The sequence below is a fragment of the Centrocercus urophasianus genome, unplaced genomic scaffold (assembly GCF_019232065.1).
Source record: "Centrocercus urophasianus isolate 14NV4802_14NV808 unplaced genomic scaffold, USGS_Curo_1.0 seq_39, whole genome shotgun sequence".
Taxonomy (NCBI): domain Eukaryota; kingdom Metazoa; phylum Chordata; class Aves; order Galliformes; family Phasianidae; genus Centrocercus; species Centrocercus urophasianus.
Genome location: NW_024884966.1, coordinates 1,973,903 through 1,995,394, shown reverse-complemented (window position 1 = coordinate 1,995,394; position 21,492 = coordinate 1,973,903). Strand labels below are relative to the sequence as shown.

General features: G+C 43.4%; 2 protein-coding genes across 4 annotated transcripts in view; one reads left to right on the top strand and one right to left on the bottom strand.

Annotated features, from left to right (window-relative positions):
- CENPQ (centromere protein Q) overlaps nucleotides 1–2,169 on the bottom strand; it is a 7,791-nt gene extending 5,622 nt beyond the window's left edge. The window contains exons 1-2 of one of the 3 annotated variants that reach the window (XM_042832610.1): nucleotides 2,050–2,169; nucleotides 1,367–1,522 (exon numbers count right to left, since the gene is read on the bottom strand). In XM_042832610.1, the coding sequence (XP_042688544.1) occupies nucleotides 1,367–1,522; nucleotides 2,050–2,154 (261 nt within the window). In that variant the 5' untranslated portion in view covers nucleotides 2,155–2,169. Of the gene's footprint in view, nucleotides 1–1,366; nucleotides 1,523–1,626; nucleotides 1,784–1,976 lie in introns of those variants that run through there. The other 2 variants (XM_042832611.1, XM_042832612.1) reach the window with 2 other exon arrangements.
- MMUT (methylmalonyl-CoA mutase) lies at nucleotides 2,132–20,739 on the top strand. The gene is made up of 13 exons (XM_042832609.1): nucleotides 2,132–2,201; nucleotides 3,576–3,987; nucleotides 5,563–5,930; nucleotides 6,581–6,738; nucleotides 7,472–7,643; nucleotides 8,426–8,674; nucleotides 10,508–10,619; nucleotides 11,665–11,780; nucleotides 12,149–12,264; nucleotides 16,082–16,213; nucleotides 18,325–18,472; nucleotides 18,560–18,727; nucleotides 19,970–20,739. Exons 2-13 carry the CDS (start codon nucleotides 3,609–3,611, stop codon nucleotides 20,096–20,098), a joined length of 2,247 nt encoding a protein of 748 aa, XP_042688543.1. The 5' UTR covers nucleotides 2,132–2,201; nucleotides 3,576–3,608; the 3' UTR covers nucleotides 20,099–20,739.
- The last annotated feature ends 753 nt before the right edge of the window (nucleotides 20,740–21,492 follow it).

The following is a 21,492-nucleotide window of genomic DNA, read 5'->3' as shown; positions in this document are numbered from 1 at the left end:
ATATATATATATATATATATATATATATATATACACACATATATATAAAAGGAAAAAAAATAATTGTTGCTTATACACATCAACTATAGAACATAGAAGGGCTGCTCTGAAAGTAATGCCTCCTGTTTTATTATGTTGGCCCATAATATCAGAGGCAGACGTTGCTGGAATGGCAGTAGAGATTGAACCTTCCCATCAATATCCCATCACATACAGGCATTATAGACAGTCTGACAGAACAGCATCTGACATGGAAGTGGAGATGAAGCAAAGGTGTGTCACTGAACTCCTCCATGCAGAAAAAATGGCCACCATGGACACTCATCAACACTTGCTGAACATTTATCTGCAGTACTGTGTCCAGGTCTGGAGCCCACAAAACAAGAAAGACAGAGAGCTGTTAGGGCCCACAAAGATGATCAGGGGACTGGAGCATCTTCCCTATGAAGATAGGCTGAGGGAGCTGGGCTCGTTCAGCCTGGAGAAAAAAAGGCTGTGGAGAAAAAAAAAGACCTCACTGCAGCATCTTCAGTACCTAAGGAGTCCGAAGGGAGGGGAATCAACTCTTTGAAAAGGAAGATAACAGCAGGACAAGGGCAAATGGTTTGAAGTTGAGGGAGGGAAAATTGAGGTTGGATGTCAGGGGGAAGTTCTTCCCTATGGGAATGGTAAGGTGCTGGAACAGCTGCCCAGAGAGGCTGTGGATGCCCCGTCCATCCCTGGAGGTGCTCATGGCCAGGTTGGATGGGGCCCTGGGCAGCCTGGGCTGCTGTGAAACGTGGAGATTGGTGGCCCTGCATGGCACAGGGGGGTTGGAGCTTCATGATCCTTGAGGTCCCTTCCAGCCCAGGCCATTCTGTGATTCTGTGATTTATGGAGACCAACCAGTGGATGTGAGCATAGAGAGGGGTTGGTGGTGCATATCAGCAGTGGAGAGAATGAAAGTGGTCACCTCCTCTGGTGCAGAATTTCAGGAGAGTAGCATGAAGGCTCCTGTTCATTACTGGTGAAAATGCATAGCTAACGGTGGTGGCTATGTTCAAAAACAGCATTTTGTAGCTAAGAATTTGCTCTATCAAATGGTTGCACTGTGCTCATTGTATCTATTATAGTTTCCATGGAAATAAAAATGAGACATTGCTTTGTGAGCAACCTATGTATTTTATACGTAGCCAAAGACAATTCCTAGCTGTCTAGCCAAAAGGTTGGACCCCATGGCCTTGGTCAATGTCTGTAAGGGCATTTTCTCACAAGGAGCAACTTTAATGAGGGATTCATTATCAATTACACCAGAAAAGCAGGCAGAACTCTTCTTTCTTTTTTTGGTTACTTTTCTAGCTTGCTTTACCCAAAAATAATGACTTACCTTTTTTTTCTGATGATGTTTATTTCCTTTGCCCCCTGTTCCCTTCTTCTGGCTGGTAGGTCCTTGCAGGTTGTGTGACTTAGTGGGTCTTTTTGCTGTTCCCCCATCAGCAGCCTCTCCCCTTTTACCAGAAGATGCATGGTAGCGTTTCATGGTCTGCAAGCCATACAGAACAAGAGGAAACAACACAAATAACCCACTAACTCAATTCCTCGTAGCCCAAACCATGCATCAAGGAGCACAGGGCTGTAAAAACCCACAGGCAGAGCGTGTTCCAGTGTCTGTCACCCTCATTGTAAGGAGGTTTTCCCTTACGCTCACATGGAGCTTCCTCTGCTCCAGCCTGCCCCTCTGTCCCTGAAAGGAGACCAGCCCTCCCACTTCCACACAGCAGCGAATGGCCACGTCTGAGCCGGCACGCAGACTACAACTCCCAGCATGCACCGGGCCCCGCGGGAGCGGCTGTATACACTCTCCGAGAGCAAAGCATGATGGGAACTATAGCCTGTAACTGCAAAGACCCCCACCCCGCTTTCCCGAGCCCGTGCCGGATAATACAGCACAAACATCCACCAACCCCTCCAGCGCCTCACCCTGCCCAAAGACTCACCACCCCGCCGCCTGCTGAGCGTTCCCACCGCCACCGATTCGCGTCAGCCCATAGAGCCGTTAGCAAACCGTACCCCGCGCGCAAACCGGCGCATGCGCATTGGCAGCCACCGCCCCTCGCGTAGAAGGGCGGGCACAGGGAGGGAATACGCGCATGCACACTGCCTCTCGACGCGCATGCGCAGTGCTGCGAGAGGTGCGGGTGCCGTGAGGGGGCTGACGGCAGGTAGCGGGGCTGTAGGGGCCGGGGTGGCTTTGGGGTCTGTCCCGATCCTTCCAGTTCTCCTGTTCTCCCCGCCGAATAGGGCTGGGAGCCCTCAGGGACGCCTTAAATCGGCGTCCTCACTCCTATTGGCCGCTGAAGGGGTGTGTATAGGGCGGGCTGTGGGACCAAACGGGACTTTGTGGTGTCTGCTGCCTGGGTAGGTGTGTGTGAGGAAATGGGGTTTCACAGAATGGTTTGGGTTGGAAGGGACCTCAAGGATCACGAAGCTCCAACCCCCTGTGCCATGCAGGGCCACCAACTTCCCCATTTCATAGCAGCCCAGGCTGCCCAGGGCCCCATCCAACCTGGCCTTGAACACCTCCAGGGATGGACGGGGCATCACAGCCTCTCTGGGCAGCTGTTCCAGCACCTCACCGCTCTCATAGCACAGAACTTCCCCCTGACATCCAACCTCAATCTTCCCTCACTCAACTTCAAACCATTTCCCCTTGTCCTGCACTTATCAACCCTTTCCAAGAGTTGATTCCTATTTGGTCAAATGAATGCTGAAAGCTCTAGTGCTGTGTTCAGTTGTGGGCCACGCATTGCAAGAAAAACATGGAGGCCCTGGAGCTTGTTCAAAGTAGGGCAACAGATCTGTGAGGGATGTGGAGCATAGGTGTTATGGGGAGTGGCTGAGGGATCTGGGATTGTTCAGTCTGGAGAAGGGGAGATTCAAGGGAGACCTTATTGCTTTCTGCAACTCGCTGAGGGGGGGTTGTGGTGAGGTGGGTGTCAGCCTCTGCTCCCAGGTGGCAGCTATAACGACAAGAGCTAATGGCCTCAAGTAGCACTAGGGGAGATTCAGGTTGGATATTAGGAAATATTTATTCTCCAGAAGAGTGGTAATACATTGAAAGAGGCTGTGCAGGGAAGTGGTGGAGTTACTGTCCCTTGAGGCGTTCAGGAACCGTGTAGATGTGTCAGATAGGGACATGGTTTCATGAGCGTGGTAGTGATGGGTTGGACTTGATAATTAGTGAGGATTTTCCAACCTTAATGATTCTGTGATGCTATGACTTTCACTGGCTGGTTAATGATGGTGTTGTTTAGGGGCCAAAATAAATTACGTGTTTCATGTGTGGCTGTAGATGAGTTGCAGGAATGTCTTCCCTTGCTAGAAGAAAATGTAGGATTTTTCCTCGACTCTTTTTTGCGCTGTCTGATCAAATGGGAAGGGAAAAGGATGTCTGTCAAATCAACAAATGAATAATATGCTTTTGTTTATTCCTGAGTAATTGTTTTGGCTTTAGCAAATTGCTTGAGCTGTCATGCACACTTCTCCCATGTCAGATTTATATGATAAGGTAAAATATGTGGTTTTAATCCCTTCAGCTCACGCCATACTTGCCACCCATTGGGTCAAACATGCTAAGAGCCAAGGATGCTCTTCTGTTCCTGCAGTCCTGCCGTTGCTTCTGCCCAACACAGCTTCCAGCCTGCAGGCTCACATGGCGCTCACTGCACCGTCAGCCACTGCACCCTGAATGGGCTGCCCTTGCTGAAAAGCAGCTGAAAGGCAAGAATCCAAAGGATTTAATTTGGCATACCCCAGAGGGGATCGACATCAAGCCCTTGTACTCCAAAAGGGACACAGAAGACCTTCCTGAGGAGCTGCCAGGGGTGAAACCTTTCACTCGAGGACCCTACCCAACCATGTACACATACAGGCCGTGGACCATCCGCCAGTATGCTGGCTTCAGCACTGTGGAGGAGAGCAACAGGTTCTACAAAGATAACATTAAAGGTAAGACAGCTGTGCTGGGAGAAGACATCACTGAGCTAAACAATGGGAAACATTCACATGAAGAATTGTATGGCAAATGTGATTGTGAAGCCCTGTGAGTTTTCATTTCTGACGGGTTCTTCCCAATGGTGCTGGATCGTTTCTGAAACTCTCTTTACTTCATTTTACTATTGAGATGGATGGAAAGATGAACAAGTTAAATGCTATCTGTTGCTACTCTGACTTGACGCTGACAAAATTTGGCAGCATCCCAGGGTCCAAAGAGTAGAGAGTTCATGGAACATTTGCTCTTATTTTGTGAGCATGTAGTAGCTCGTAGAGACAAAAAAAATCTGAGCTTGGTCAGTTAGGTTTCTGAGATCAGTTCATTCTGGCATCTTGGGTTCCCATCTCGTATTGTCAGTTTTAAACTCACATAAATACATACTTGTCATGTCATTTGTGCTGCACTAGTAAGGCCAGCTTCATAAAAGATTGGTGTTTTCATTACTTGAGAGCAGTTTCCCCAGTATTTCTGCAAAGTGTTTTGCTTTGCAGCACTATTAGGTATTTTCACTTGTAAAAGTCTCTGAGTCTGCTCTCTTACAGCTGAAAGTTGTCACTGTACTTCAGGGCTAGCACTAGTTTTTAGATGAGCAATAGAGGCTGATGTGTGACAGCTAAGAGTTCTGCTGATGATAAAGAAGCTGATTGGCAAAGGAATGAAGTGTAGTTTCTTCAGGAGCTGCAGTGCTGATGTATGTCTGGGATTTGTAGAGTTTCAGGTACTGCTTCCACATCTCAGCAACAAAGTGCTCTAACTGGTTCCCTGCTCTGTATGGACAGTTTTCTCTCACTGCGTATGTCATTTGAACCACGGCAATGGTCTGTGTTCATATGTTTTATGTGTAGTAAAGAGAAGTTAATGTGGTATGATTTATCACACTGTGTTTCCAGCTAAGCAGTATTTCTGTTTGCAAACCCTGATACTACCTGTGTATACACATTTATAATTTGTGGCTCAGTAATGCATTAAGCATAGTAAACTGATTATGTGGCTGACATGGAAAGACTAAATATTTTGGTCATCTAAGCTTTTCAAGTTGAAAATTACCATGTATTAGATGACTTTGGAGAAATCTGAGCAGGAAGCAACAAAAAATGGGTTTACTGCACAAACCTGAGTGGTGGAAAATAAACTGTATAAAATTAGATCAATCAGAGATTGGCCTGGGTTGGAAGAGACCTCAAGGATCACGAAGCTCTAACCCCCCTGTGCCATGCAGGGCCACCAACCTCCCCATTTCACAGCAGCCCAGGCTGCCCAGGGCCCCATCCAACCTGGCCTTGAACACCTCCAGGGATGGACGGGGCATCACAGCCTCTCTGGGCAGCTGTTCCAGCACCTCACCACTCTCACAGCACACAACTTCTCCTGACATCCAACCTCCATCTGCCCTCCCTCAACTTCAAACCATTTCCCCTTCTCCTGCTGTTACCTATCCTTTCAAAAAGTTGAGATCCAGTTCTAATGCAGCTGTTTAACACTTCTGAATCTTTTTTTTTTTCTTTTTCTTTTTTCTTTTCTTCACTTAGCTGGCCAACAGGGATTGTCTGTTGCTTTTGATCTAGCCACCCATCGTGGCTATGATTCAGACAACCCACGAGTTCGAGGCGATGTTGGAATGGCTGGAGTTGCCATCGATACGGTAGAAGACACCAAAATCCTTTTTGATGGAATTCCTTTAGAGAAAATGTCAGTTTCTATGACAATGAATGGGGCAGTCATCCCTGTGCTGGCAACGTTCATTGTAACTGGGGAAGAACAGGGAGTGCCTCAGGCCAAGCTGACAGGGACAATCCAGAACGACATACTGAAGGAGTTCATGGTCCGAAACACGTACATCTTCCCTCCAGAGCCATCAATGAGGATTATTGCTGACATCTTCCAGTACACCTCAAAGGTATTCATTGTTTAAGTGTGTTTACTTCATTTTTATACCTGGTTGACTATTTATAAGGGGCTTTGCAGAACGAAGCAGAGAACAGAAAGACCTGTCATAGTGAACAAAGATGAGGTTGTGGAAGAAGATGGGAAGACTGATCAAGGCAAATTAAGGTCTCAAATCATTTGCAAACATTTATAAATGTTAGGATTAAGTAAATTCAAATCCAAATCAAATTCAGACGAGCCTGAAAAGACAGCAGGAAACTTGGATACAAGGAGTAGAGAGGCTTTTTGTTGTGCAGGGGGAGAAGCCACATAGTTAAGAAGCATTATTCAGCTGTTAGCAGGAACAAGGAGGCAGAAAACCTAAAGGCCTTCTGCAGTGAAATAAAGCATAGAAAGCAGATAAGGAAAAGGGTGAATCCTTGGATTTATGCCTGGATGTTTGGTGCTACCAGTTGTTTTTTGAGTTGCATTTTCATAGGAGAGTTGGGACACTTTGAGGGAGAGAGTGACGATGAGAAATAATAAATAAAGCACAACAAATATTGAGAAGTAGTAAAAGCATGGGAATGTATGCGAAATAAACATCTGAAACATCTGTCAGCACAACTCTCAGGTTTTCTCCTCCCTTCTGCTGTAATACACGTTTTTTTATTTTTGCAGTATATGCCAAAATTTAATTCCATCTCAATCAGTGGATACCATATGCAAGAGGCAGGAGCTGATACCATTCTGGAATTGGCTTATACTATAGCAGATGGCTTGGAATACTGCAGAACTGGACTGAAAGCCGGCCTTACCATTGATGAATTTGCACCAAGGTGAGCTAAATACAAAACTCATTTTGGGTAAAGTTCCTACAGTTGAATTTTAACCTTTTTCAGGATTTCTACACGTACAAGTAATATTTACAAGGCTCTTGCTGCAAATGTATTTTCTTACCTTTGAAACTTTGTAACAAAAAAAAACAAACCAAAACAAGAAGAATACTTAGCTGGTCCAGACTACATCTGTTTTGATGGACCGAATAAAACTAATTTACAAGCCCAAGCATTGCCCAGGCTTGTTGTAATAGTTGGTTTGTGAATCAGTGAGAGGGTCTCTAAGCAGTTGTTGAAAGAGGTTCTAATGGAGTTATAGCTTTAGGACTGCAGAGTGACTTCTGCTCCTAAGTAGTTTGTGAGCAATAGCCGCACACATACATTGTGTCCAGCATCTTTCCCCAGCATTGCATTGCCAGTGTCTGTGTTAGTGATGTGCTGGAACTCTTCTTCCCCCAGGGCTCCCCCTCAGACCCAGGGCACATCTTAGCAGTTCCAGAAGCCATAACCACTGGCAGTTTGCCTGCAGTTACCTTGTTTCAAAGACTGCTTATTGGCATAGATGTGTGTCTTCTGTAGCAAATGGCAGCAGTGTCCAGGAATATTCCTATCACCTCACATAAGTCTGTAAAATTAAATTAATCGGGGGCCTTGCTGTAGGTCTTGTCCTTTACTGAAATTTTGTTTTTAGATTGGTTTAATGTTTTATCCTGTTTTTGTACTCTTATTACAGGCTCTCCTTCTTCTGGGGAATTGGCATGAACTTCTATATGGAAATAGCTAAGCTTCGAGCAGGGAGGAAGCTATGGGCTCACTTGATAGAGAAAAAGTTCAATTCCAAGAATCCCAAATCTCTGCTGCTTAGAGCTCACTGTCAGACTTCAGGCTGGTCACTCACTGAGCAGGTTAGGAATTGTACTCTATTTCCTAATTAAAATATGTTCTCGTGGTGTATATCTTAAAGAGGGCTGTTACAGGCACCTGCATTGAGTGATTCTTCACTGGCTTAGGGCACAGGTTACCCAGTTACCCCTCTCTGAGGATCATGATAGTTCTTCTTTTACTCTGAAGGTTTCTGCACTCAATGCAGCTGTTGAAATGTCTGAAGAAAGCCGAGAAAAATCTTAACCTCAATGCTAAAATTGCATTTTGTAGTACTGACTTCCTTTTTGTGCATAGTACTCCAGATTATCTGTTGCATCCATTGATGTATCCGTGAATTTGCTACAAGCAAATTTCAACAGTGGCTCCCACCTTTGTGTAATACTATCATTAGTGAAATTACTGAACATATGTGGCTCCAAAATGGATCTTGACTCGTGACCTGTTCTGCAAATGTGCTCTGAGACTTTGGTATTCTGGGGTGGAGGGATTCCACCGTCTCTACTTTGAATTAATTATTTGTAACACAACTTGATATCAGTTGAGCTTTGCTTTATTATTGTGACCGATTTAATTGTACATCAATAATTCTGGCTTGCTTTATTGATTAATCTCTTTGCCTGAAATACTGTTGAGCGATACATCCATTTCATTGGATGTCTCCCATTTTTTCAGCTTTTGGTACAATTACAGTTCTTCTGCTGGGAATTTTGCAGTCATTTATGTGCAGCAGTGTTTGTGAAATCAATATACCTCAGTCCTGTGCCAGAAGCTTTGACCTTTAGAACCTTCCTTTTCTTTCCAGGATCCCTTTAACAATGTTATTCGCACTACGATTGAAGCAATGGCTGCAGTGTTTGGAGGCACCCAGTCACTGCATACAAATTCATTTGATGAAGCTTTGGGTTTGCCTACAGTGAAGAGTGCTCGCATTGCTCGCAACACACAGATCATAATACAGGAGGAGTCAGGGATTCCAAAAGTGGCAGACCCCTGGGGGGGATCCTACCTGATGGAGTGCCTCACCAATGATGTCTATGAGGCTGCTTTGAAGGTTGGTTTGCACGCCGTTTTATGTTTTGTAGGAAAATTGCAGCTACAGAATTTTTGAGAGATGACTGTTCCGTATCTTGGTAATTTCTTAGGGAGGAATTATTTAACCCTTAAATCTTCAGTGGTTTTTTTTTTTTGTAGATGAACTTTATAAAAGTGTATATACAGTGTTTAGAGAGATGCATCAGCATTTCAGCAGACTACCTTCAGAAAGGAAATATTTCATTGTAGGACAGATAATGAAAATATTTTGCACTCTGAAGTCTCCTAATTTTAGAGAATCTGTGTTTTCTGTGTATGTTTAAAGAAAAAAAATGGGGAGTCTGAAGAAGAAATGATCAACCCATCCTACTTAGGTACATGCAGAACAGGATCTCCAGGGAACCAAGCCTGCTGGAGTTCCAGAAGTGTTTGGACAACACTCTCAGACGTGGGCTGATTTTTTGGATGATCCTATGTGGAGCCAGGAGTTGGACTTGATCTTTTTAGAACTCACTATGTTCTTTGATTTATGTCTACTCGTGTGTGTGTTACTCTGCTTCGTGTTTAGAAACTAGAGGTTATTGGAAGCCAAATTTTATAGCCGTGTAAGGAGGCAGAAAATTGTTTGGCCAATGCAGAATTTTTGCTGTTGTTGTTCTATTGATTCAAAATCTTTTTTATTTTTTTTGAATAATATATTTCATTTGTCAGTTGTTAGTTGCATGTCAAAGGTATAGCCCAAGAGTAGCCTGACTGGTGGCAGACCTGAATAAAACTGTCCACCTGTATGTGGAGCTGTTGGATTGGATCCAGAGAAGGGCCACAAAGATGCTCAGAGGGCTGGAGCACCTCTCCTATGAAGAAAGGTTGGGAAAGCTTGGTGTGTTCAGCCTGGAGAAGACTGGGGGAAACCTCATTGCAGCCTTCCAGTACTTGTAGGGAGCTCATAAGCAGGAGGGAGAGCAGCTTATTACATGGGCAGATAGCGATAGGACAAGGTGGAATGGGTTTAAACTAAAAGAGGGGAGATTTAGATGAGATATCAGGAGGTAATTTTTTACTCAGAAGCCAATGAGGCAGTGGCAGAGGTTGCCCAGAGAAGTGTGGGTGCTCCAACCCTGGAAGCATTCAAGGCCAGGTTGGGTGGGACCCTGGGTTTCCACAGCAGAGGGGTTTGGACTAGATGAGCTTTAAGGTTCCTCCCAACCCAAGCCATTCTGTGTTTAGCCTACAGGTAAACAGTGATTCTGCCTTTAAGCAAAAGTGCCAAATCCCAACATCAATTAATGAACTAATACAGGATCAGACACTAGGCTTGCACCATGCAGATTGCTCTGTGTAGTGGGGTGCACTGGCAGGTGTCTTTTAGGACTGGGTTAACTAAGATGCTTCCAGACAGTACCAAGCATGGTCTGATGACCACTCTCTGTAGGTAGTTTGAGCACAGTATTTTAGAGTTGAATGGGCTTTTGTATGAGAGTTGGACCATGACGCAGCACTTGTCTTCAGGATCTGGCAAATGGCCCTGGCTTTTTTTAGTTCATTAAACTGACAGGCAAAAGTCAGTGCAGAATCAAGGTCTCCAATTTTAGTCCTTCGTGAAGGGCAAACAACAACTGTTTGTGGTTGAAAGTGCATTGCACTGTTACTGAATTCATGGAGTTTTGGCAATAAAAATGATCTTGTTTGAGATCTCTTGCAACATATACCAGAATCTGGTCAGAGACACAGAGAGCTAGGAGAACAGGACTGTATACTTAGATGTACTTAGAATTTGGATGGTTGTGCAACTGCAAAGCTTGTTTTGTGAACCTTACTAATCCTCTTTTTCTCCATCTTCTGCATTTCCCAGCTCATTGAGGAGATTGAAGAAATGGGTGGAATGGCCAAAGCTGTCGCTGAGGGAATTCCCAAACTTCGTATTGAAGAGTGTGCAGCCCGAAGGCAAGCCAGGATTGACTCTGGTAGGGAGCAAGAAGGCAAAAGAAGGGAACTTTTGTTTTTTTCCTGCTTTCTTTTTGAGGTAGTACATTTAAACTGTTCCTGAGTGTAAAACTGTGACAGCCAGCAGGTGGCAGTGTTGAATGCATCTGGCCAAGAGGCTCCGTTTCCTTGAGGGCCGTTTATTTGTCTTGAAGACCAGAAAAATCATTTCATTTTAACAGTCACTTCATATTAGGAGATGTTGCAGTTCTTTATTTGTGTATAGATACATAAACACAGACAGTGAGTGTCTGTGGAGGTGTGTGTGTGTATGTGCAACTGTGTACACTTATACACATATGTATGTGTGCAGGAAATGTGTGTGAGTGTGTACATGTATGTTTATTACCTCTGCTCAGTTTTTCTGGTCTGCAGGGATAACTTGAACAGGAAAGAAGTTCGATGAACCTTTTTTTGAGTATAAATTTGAAGCAGGTTCTTGACCAGTCAAGAGTGATCAGTACAATCCTGTTTCTTCTCCCAAGATGGATTACTTCATCCTACTTTGAAGAGAGGAGTAACGCTGTGAAGCACTGCAGATAAAATGCTTGCTAAGTCCATACTGGCTGAAAACTAAAATGCAGGTTTTGAACACGATAATTTTAATACACAAAGCTGGCTTTCACTTATTTGTTTGCTACAATCAGAAAAGTAAATGGAAAGCAATGTAGAGGACAAACACTTTTGTTGAGTCCTTTAAGAATCATTATGGAAACTCAAAAAGAGAAAATAGCAAACATGTCTTAGTGAGTCACTACTAAATGAGTCTGAAAGACAAATATTCTGTTTCAAATTGTTTTCTGCCCAGTGTTAAGTGTGTTGAATGTTCATGCATATAATCATCTCTTACAGTAAAGTGTGGGAAATAGACTTAAATCCTTCCTGTATTTCTTAAAGTATTTGAAATGTTATAAAGCAAAGCACTGTATTTTATTACTTAAAATGTTCTTGTCCTATAAACTTTGTGTCTTTTCACACTAATTTGCACATATATCCTAAATTTTTTTGTGTTTCCACTGGAAATAGGTTCTGAAGTAATTGTTGGAGTAAACAAATATCAGCTAGAAAAAGAGGAGGCAGTTGAAGTTCTGGCTATTGATAATACTTCAGTCCGTAACAAGCAGATTGAGAAGATTAATAAGGTGGGAAATACCTTCTTAAAAATGAAGGCTGTTACAATTGCAAATAGAACTTAGGTAAACATTACAGAAAATGTGGTTTCCCTAAAGCATGACCCTTAAATCTGTTTGGATCCACTCTAGTTGTCAGTGGAGAAGTTGGATTTCTGTTCATTAATTTCAGTAGAGTGATGGAAACCCCCCAGGAAACGAAGTAGCAACAAAACCGTTTTTGTTTGACTTTTGTTCATTTGGTGTTCATCATTGCCTTTCAGACAGTCTCATGAGGATATGGATTTCAAAACTGAGACAGACAACAGCTATGCCATGTTTTGCAATCAAAGCACGTAACATTTCTTACTCAGGCTGAATATTTTTCTTCTGCACTTCAGGTGAAGGCCAGCAGAGACCCTGCAGCAGCTCAGCGATGCCTTGATGCTCTAACACAGTGTGCAGCCACAGGTGAAGGCAATATCCTGGCTCTTGCAGTGGAAGCAGCACGTTCAAGGTATCAGAGATAAGGGTGAAAATCCAGCTGCTATTTAAAAACTGGTTGTTCATTTTCAGGGGGAAGTTGTGTGCTGTGAGAGTGGTGAGGTGCTGGAACAGCTGCCCGGAGAGGCTGTGATGCCCCGTCCATCCCTGGAGGTGTTCAAGGCCAGGTTGGATGGGGCCCTGGGCAGCCTGGGCTGCTATGAAATGGGGAGGTTGGTGGCCCTGCATGGCACAGGGGGGTTGGAGCTTCGTGATCCTTGAGGTCCTTTCCAACCCAACCATTCTGTGATTCTGTAATTCATCTTTCAACTGTTTTTGGGTATGGTGTCAGTGAGGTTGGTCTCGAGTTCCTTTGGACTTTATTTTGGAGATGGAAGCAAACACAGACTTGTGCATATGATATTGTAAGACTGTTGCATTTTACAGTCTCTTGAAGCTATGCTTGAATTTCTACTGAAGAACAATGGGAATATGAAGTATCTCATCTGAAATGATGTTGTACACAGGAGTTGTGTTGTTTCAGGCTCAGAATCTTAGCAGTTTTGAGATAGAACTGCCTTTTTCTGCCACCCTGCCATTTCATAGGTCAGGGAGCTTGAGAAGCAACTGAGATGTGAAAAGGGATGTGCACAATCCTAACACGGTCTGTTGCTTCATCTTTTCCTGCACCAGAGCTTGGTGTGAAAATGTTTTTATCGTTGAAGGAGGATGTTTCCTTAGGCAGACAGCGGTGTAAAAGATCCTCTTGAATGGTGCAGTGAGGCTTCCTTTAGAACCCAATGGAAGATGGGTGGGTTTTTTTGGTTTTTTTTTTTCGCCTAAGGTGCTTTTAAGACTATTTTCTGCTTCAAAGTAAACATCAGTCTGTAGAATACAACATACCTGTCTGTTCCTTAATTAACTAAATGCCTCAGAAATGAACAAGCCAAAATCACTCATGTTTGGAATGCCTTCTTGCTTGTTCTCAAGTTTCTTCATTCTCTTTTTTTTGAACACTAACAGCCACTCTTTGAATACATTTCTGTACAGCAGCATGTCTACCTATACTGACTTTGAACTGTGGAGGTCACTGGAGGATAATGTTGGATTTACCAGGAATTCATGTCTTCTGTACCAAAATTGACAAGTTACCCGCTAGTTTCTTTCCTTAGTGACCTTGTTTTTATTATCTGTCTAAGCATTAATACTTTGTAAGCTGCAGATGTGAAACAAAATTTATCTCTGCCCTGAAGCCATGTAGGCTAAGTATGGGATGTGACCACAGAATGACTTTGTTATGGCATCTGATCGTGGAGTTTTGAGCAACCTGGGCTAGAGAGAGGTGTCCCTGCCTATAGCAGAGTGGTTGGAACTTGGTGATCTTAAAGGTCCCTTCCAACCTAAACATTCTGTGATTCTATAAAGAGTATCTGAAAGAGCACTGTATGTACTGTGAGCAAGGAGTTCTTCTATATAGGGCAACATGCAAAGAGATTTTCAAGAGAACACACTCAGGGTAGTCTGTTTCTTCATCTCTTGAAACTTCCATTGTTTTTCTGCATAGAAGGAACAGAAGAGCACAACACAGGTATGCTTGCACGCGCTGCTCTTCGGTTTAAAACAGAACAAACTATACATACGTGTTTCTTTTGCAAAAGAAGAGAAGGAAAAAGATTTGTTATTTTCTAGAGAAAGCAGTACGTTCTGCCACAGTAAGCCTTTAGGCAGTTTTCACAGGAGTAAGTTGCCAGTGTTTATGGAGGATCTGTATCCATGTCAAGGCTGTGATGCAGGCTGTGATGTCTGGCACTGTGAGAGGGAATCACTCTTTCCAGATCCTATTTATCAGTCTGCTGCAGACTTGCTGTTCAGCCTTGAAGAAGTCTCTTAATCTAATGCTTATGCAGTCTGTTTTTTCTTTTTTAATTAATATCAGACAACAGTAACATTAACAAGATTATTTAGATATTCTGAAAAACAAAAGCCAGCGTAACACAGGTAGTGTGCTAAGCTTTCTGAGACCCCACAGATGCTGTGAAATGAAGATTTACACAGAGATGTCAGCAGGTTCTGATGCAGTCATGGACAGGTTGCTTTGTCACTAATGCTCTCTATGGCATTACTAATAAAATAAATTCAAAGAGAGTTCCAGGCTAAGTCCAGTTCATCCATAAACTTATAGATAATATAAATCATCTATTACTTAACATTGGTTGCTTTTTTTGTGTATAATCTTCTGGAGTCCAGACTTGACTCCTTCTTATGCTGAAGAAGAAAATGGGTAAGAGCAGAGAACTTTCAAAATATAACTCCAGAAGGTAAAGGGGGAGGGGAAATGACAAAAAGATGAAGCCTTTGTCTGTAACATGAGTAAAAATCTGCATGTCCAGCTTGCTGCTATCTTCGAGGCAAAGCGGGGAACCTAAAGAGAGATACCTCAAAATAAGAGACCACCTTCAGGGATATGCATTAGAGATCTTGCTTACATGCTCAAGATAGGATTTTTGCTGTTTCTGCCATTTCACATTAACGTAGCTTTAGATTATAACTACTGTTAAGTTTGCTGAGTATGCTGCACGTGAGCCAGTGACAGAGCAGCAAAATAGCTGGGCAGCCACAGGAAGTAAAACACCTCTCTGAGATGTACAGGGGATCCAGTTAATACAGCGAAAATCCATCTGTTTGCTGGCTGTGTGGCAGACTGTAAGGTGGGCATCACACAGAACCGATCTGAAATGCAAACAGCAAAAGGAAACCGGCCTGCAGTTCATTGGTCATCCTCTTGTACAGGTATATGGACAAGAAGTTGCACCAAATGTCCTTTGAGTCATTTGTATTAAAACCTTTCGAGTACCTCATCTCACCTAAGAGCAGCTTATAGGTGATAGCATATTTTGACTGACTGGTCATTACTGATGATATATTTCATCAGGAGCTCGGTGGCATGCTGGCATATGGTGCCAGCTCCCAGTTCATTTCATACCACAAGGAAGCAGTTTGTTGTGATGCAGCTAAGTGAACTGCTCTTCCTCCACAGCTGTTTTCCCCTTCTAAGTAGACTCCTTTCCTCAGTATTTAGTTGTAGGCTCAATTGTTATTAGAACACAGCGTCTTTTTGGGACAGTTCTGCATGTGAGATTTTACACGGAAGGGTGGAATCCATTAAGCACAAGATTTTAAATGCTTTGTAATAGAAGCTGTTGTTTCATTTGTTTGTATGAGAAGGCAGCACAGCCTGGTTTGCTTCTGGCAATTGTGCTATAGCAGCAAAATGTGTATTATTTCTAGCACACGCAGTGTCTCAAATAGCAAACAAAGCTTGTTACTCACATGGAAATCTCAGTCAATAAAATAGCTATGCTAGAAGCAGATAAGAAGTACTAAAATATAGACAGCAAGGTCAAGAGAAACAAATTCCAGTAAACGAGTTAGGTTGCAGTCTGCGTTTGTGTGTGTTCTTTTTCTTTTTTTATTTTCTTGATATATGTATTTTGACTCTTAGTATATGAGTCCAAATGCAGAATCCTGCAAGCTGAGCATTAAAAAATTCCCGTGTGAGAAAACTTGATTTAATTTCCTCAGTATTTTGCCATGTAACAGTCCCAGCTGCCTTGTCATATGTAAAGTCACTTCTCACATCAGCAAAACAGTATTTTCTTAAAAATACTCTTGCATGTTCCAGTAGTGAGATGCAAGTCAGGCATCCAGAGTTGCAGGGCCACAGGGGAAGCGAGTGTAATTGATTTTTGCTCCTGCAGCAAGGCAAACAGTTGGGCTGCTGCCAGTTATTTCTGTATTCTGTTTCCATGTAAGCCTCCTGATAGCATCAATACTTTGTTTCTGCATCTTAGGTGCACCGTTGGAGAAATAACAGATGCAATGAAGAAGGTGTTTGGGGAGCACAAAGCCAGTGACCGAATGGTGAGCGGAGCTTACCGACAGGAGTTTGGGGAGAGCGATGAAATCCTTCATGCTATCAACAGGTGAGAAGGGCTATGCAGGAAGCCAAGCACAGGGCTCACATTAGGTTTCTGTGCTACTGTGCCTTAAAAAAGCCCCATAACAAACCACCTGCGTGGGCATTCCCATACCTGTAAGCCAGTAAGCAGGGTAAGAAAAAATAACTGCGATAGGACAGAAGTCATCAGCTAATTGAACTAACACTGAGATGGCTTCTGCTCTGAGGATTTTGTTGAAACAGATGTGGTAGTCTTAGGGTTAAAAAGCTGAGAAACACTGTCTTGAAATCCCCACACACTGGTTTGCTTTGTCTCAAGACTGTGTGACAGTAATGTCTACAAATATTTCCAATTATTCCTATTAGTAAAACCTGGTTTTGAGCTGCCCAAAAATTGTCCCTGCCGCTTCGTTCTTCACTGTTCCTAAAATTGTAAGGCTAAAATCTGCCTGGATATCAACCTAAAACTTCCTGTCTATCGTTGTTACTTTGTCATGTCACTAGAGAGAAAACATCATAAGATGGCAATATGTGTGAAAGCAGTGAGTATTTGTGCCTTTTGGCAGCTTCTGCCTTTGCTGCTGTTCTCCTGAGTGAAGAGGCTGAATTGTTACAGTGGGCAGTGATGTAATATGGGCTGATGTGTCCCTGCTCTGTTGGGTCTTATACATTAAAGAGTTATGGGATCTCTTGAAAGGGAATTTTCGGATGGCTTCACAGTGCTGATGTTTAGCCTGATTGAAAGGTCATTGTGCTGGCAGATTACACAGTCTTCTCTTATTTCAAATATTTCTTTTGAATGTAAGTATTTATCATTAAGCCTTTACGTGAAGCTGAACCTATTCCTTGAGAATCAAGAAGTAGTTTCTTTTTTGCATCTGCCATTATGTCAAAGTTCATGTGAACCAGCTAGTGTACATGGTATTGAAAGTAACTTTGCTACAAGCCACTTTTGCACAGGCCTTCAAAAATGAAATTTCACACCTGCCCCTCTCTTAACTCAAGTCTTGGGGTGTACTGCCTTAGGTAGTCTTGGAGCAGCAAAAAACTGTTTCTGTTAGGATTGAGCTTGTGGGTGATAATAAGAATATGGAATAGAAAACAGAACAGAGAGAAGAATTGTAAGACTTCACAAATTAATGCAGATACTGGTTGGAACTTAGGAACACAGAAGGCAGTCCCAACTCCTCCAGATCCTCAAGTAGAAGATTGGTTAGTCTTCTTCTTCTCTCAGCTCCTATGATAGAATTCACTTCTAAACTGTGCGAGTGCTTTATTTACTGCTCTCACATGATGCATTTTCTGCTCCTAGCACAATCTACTGAGGCTGTTTAATTCTGTGCTGATAAATGCTTTGTCTCAAGTCATTCTTTTCCCCAAACTAAACCCATGGATTCCTACAGTGACTAACCCAGTCAAGTCAGCATTTGGTTTCAAGATGCACCAAGTCCATACAGCTCCATCGTTTAAAAGAGTACTGAGAACACTATAAGCAGTATTAAAAAACTCCTTTTAGCAATGTTTCTGAGAAACAGTTGTCTTTGCTTCCTGCTCCAGGATAGATACTGGCAGTACATGGATAATGAGAGGTAAGGTGACAGATGAATCTCGGAGGCTGTGGTTACAGAGTCACTTGTAATTCAACAGACAGCTGAACTGTCACTAAGCAGAAGGGAGGCACTGGACACACACAGAATGGAAGCTGTACTCATCTTTTTCTGTGCTCCTGCATAGTGACATGCTACTGCACAGCACTTCTTGTGCCATGCTTCAACCTTTTGAACTAAATGCTCATAATTATTCTTAAAATCTAAGAGTTGTGTTTAAGTTGGTGGTTATTCAGCTCATTAAACCCTCATAGAAAGCAGTATTTTTACCATTGCAAAGCAGAAAAGTAGTGGTTTTCTTCAAAAAAGTATATTTTATTGTTCTGAATAATAAATACAAGGAATGGATTAATAATCACATAGCAATAACTGTGCCAACTACATAAGTGAATGATGACTTGGAAGATCCTTTTATTTGATGTACAGAAATTATGCTGCAGTTGCAGCTAGTGCTTTTATTTCAGATTTGTGGAAATGCTTCTGGTGAATCTCAGTGACTGACAGTGATGTCATTCATGCTTTCCATCAGAGTTACCAAGTTCATGGATCGCGAGGGGCGCAGGCCCCGGATACTGGTTGCAAAGATGGGCCAAGATGGCCACGACAGAGGAGCTAAAGTTATTGCTACAGGATTTGCAGACATTGGCTTTGATGTGGACATAGGTCCCCTCTTCCAGGTATGACTGACTGAGCAGTGCTCAATCCCACGTCCTTCAGCAGCCAGGCCGGGGCAGTTAGCTGTGTGTAATCCTCTTTCCATACAGACTCCTCGCGAGGTGGCCCAGCAGGCTGTTGATGCAGATGTGCACTGTGTTGGTGTGAGCACACTGGCAGCAGGTCATAAAACTCTCGTGCCTGAACTCATCAAAGAACTCGATGCCCTCGACCGCCCAGACATTCTTGTCATATGCGGAGGTGTCATCCCACCCCAGGTATGCACCAGCATCATCTCCACCTGTGCTAGTTTTAGCTGTTTCTTAGGTACTCTGAATGTCAGAGGTGACATACAGCACTGAAGGCTGCTGGGTGCCATCACCAGGTGCAGCACAGATCTGCAGGAAGGTCACACGGTGCTGTCACGTCTTGTTGATAGAGCTTTCAGTGCATCATGTCCTGGTTTAACTTACGTTGTTTGTTGGATGGAATATTAAGTTCTGCTGTGAGGAGAATAGCCTCGGGGAAGTGTTTTTCATGTTCTGTTAGTTTCAATTACCAGTACCTTGCATAATGCTGGTAAAGGTTAGCTCCCATCTGAAGGGAACTTATTACTTTCAGTAATAGTTCTGAAGAGGCACAGTGACTAAGAGGTATGGCTGACAGTGCAGCTGCAGGCTGCACATCTCATTCTCTAGTTAGCTGCTCCTCTTGTTCTCTGACATCAGGCTTAGTCCCTCTCATTAACTATTTCTCCTAAGCTTGCTGGATTCCCTCGCAGTCAGATCTGTGTCTTTTTCCTACAGTTTTCTTTAGCTCATCCAGAATTTGCCCGGCAGTAACATCTCTAGGTTTGTCTTCTGCCTAGAGAGAGACAGATTCTAGAGAGAGAATCTAGATTCAGACTGATTTTGCATACAAATTTATTTTGACTTCCTTTTCCCTGATGTTTTCCTTCTCTAACCAGTCAGGTACGTAGTTCAGGATGGACAGACTTTTAAAATGTACCAATCTCCTAGGATTTTTCTAAGAGACAAATTATGTTCTGTCCATTAGGATACCACTAGATTGTAGCTGAAAGACATGTAGAATATACTGTGTAGAAGTGAGAGAGACTAGATAACTGCTTCTCCAATCACTTCAGAATTTCAGGCTGACTATAACATCAGTGTTACTTAGATTGCAGGGACCATGAGCAGCCAGTCACCTATTAGAAGCCTTTGTTCAAAGCAGCATTTTCAAAATTCAAAGGTAGATCAAATTTAGATTAGGTTATTCAGGGTCGCATCCATCTGACTTCTGATATTAGTCTGATGATAAACAAATAAGACCCTTGTTGTAGATGCTTTTCAGTATTTCTTTATTCCTCCAGTTACTGTATTTTTTTGTCATTTCCCTTGATGCTCTGTTGCCTCTCAGGGAGTTGATGCATATTTCTCAGGCCTGACACATACAGTCACTGTGAAGGTCAATTTTCTGTTGCACTGTTAACTAAAGATCTCACATTTCTTTCTGGACAGGATTATGATTTCCTATATAAAGCTGGTGTTACCAAAGTGTTTGGCCCAGGGACTCGTATTCCTAAAGCAGCTGTCCAGGTATTGGATGATATTGAGAAATGCCTGGAGAAGAGGCAGCAGTCCATGTAATGCTGAAATGCAGCACTATTCACCCAGCCTTACCTTAATCACTTTGGGAATGTAATCATCAGCGAAGGACGGCCAGCCACGTTCCTTTGGTTCCCCACGACCTGGTGCTTTGTGCTTTCTAAGAAAGTTGTAAATTCTCTGCTTGTTCTGCTTGAGGATTATTTATGTATTTACCCACAAAAAAAATTTTATCTCTGAAACTATTAATTCAAGGAATGAAGGGAATTCAGTAGGTGGGTTTGCTGTTGGTTTGGTTTTTTGTTTTTTCCTTTTTTGGATACACTGATAAATAAAATATCAGCTCAAGCTCTTTGGTTGACCTCTTTTGCATCCAGATAACCATTTGAATTTTGGAATCATGTATTTGGCAGGCATGGGAGTCTTCAGGCAAAATTACTAAAGTTCAGCAGAGATGTGATTGACTTAAGCAGCACTTTGGTGTTAATGTTAATCAGACTCAGTTCACTTTAGAAATAAGTAAGTAGATAAAACATAGTTTTTCTAAGTTCATGGTTTGTTTAATAAGACAGTAATGTTGTGTCTGGCAGTAATCAATATAGGAGCAGCTGTGCACCTTTTGCCTACATCATTGCTCCTGTGCTTCACTTTTTCTCAAATAAATCATAGAATCAAAGAACAGACTGGGTTGAAAAGGACCACAGTGATTGTCTCATTCCAACCCCTGCTGTGTGCAGGTCGCCAACCAGCAGCCCAGGCTGCCCAGAGCCACATCCAGCCTGGCCTTGAATGCCTGCAGGGATGGGGCATCCACAGCCTCCTTGGGCAACCTGTGCCAGTGCCTCACCACCCTCTGGGGAAAAACTTCCTCCTCATATCCAACCCAAACCTCCCCTGTCTCACTTTAAAACCATTCCCCTTGTCCCATCACCACCCACCCTCACAAACAGCCATTTCCCCTCCTGTTTATCCGCTCCCTTCAAGCACTGGAAGGCCACCATGAGGTCACCCCACAGCCTTCTCTTCTCCAGGCTAAACGAGCCCAGTTCCCTCAACCTCTCCTCACACAGAGCTGCTCCAGCCCTCTGCTCATCTCAGTGCCTCCTCTGGCCCCGCTCCCAGAGCTCCACGTCCTTCCTGTGCTGGGGGCCCCAGGCCTGGACACAGCGCTGCAGATGGGGCCTCACAAGAGCTGAGCAGAGAGGGATGATCACCTCCCTGTCCCTGCTGGCCACCCCTTTTTAATGCAGCCCAGAACACAGCTGGCCTTCGGGCTGCAGGCGCACACTGCTGCCTTATGGCCAGCTTCTCATCCATCAGGACCCCCAGTCCTCTGCAGGGCTGCTCTCAGAGGGTTCTTCTCCCAGTCTGTGTAAACACCTGGGATTGCCTCAAACCAAGTGCAGCTCCCTGCACTTGGCCTTATTGAACCTCAT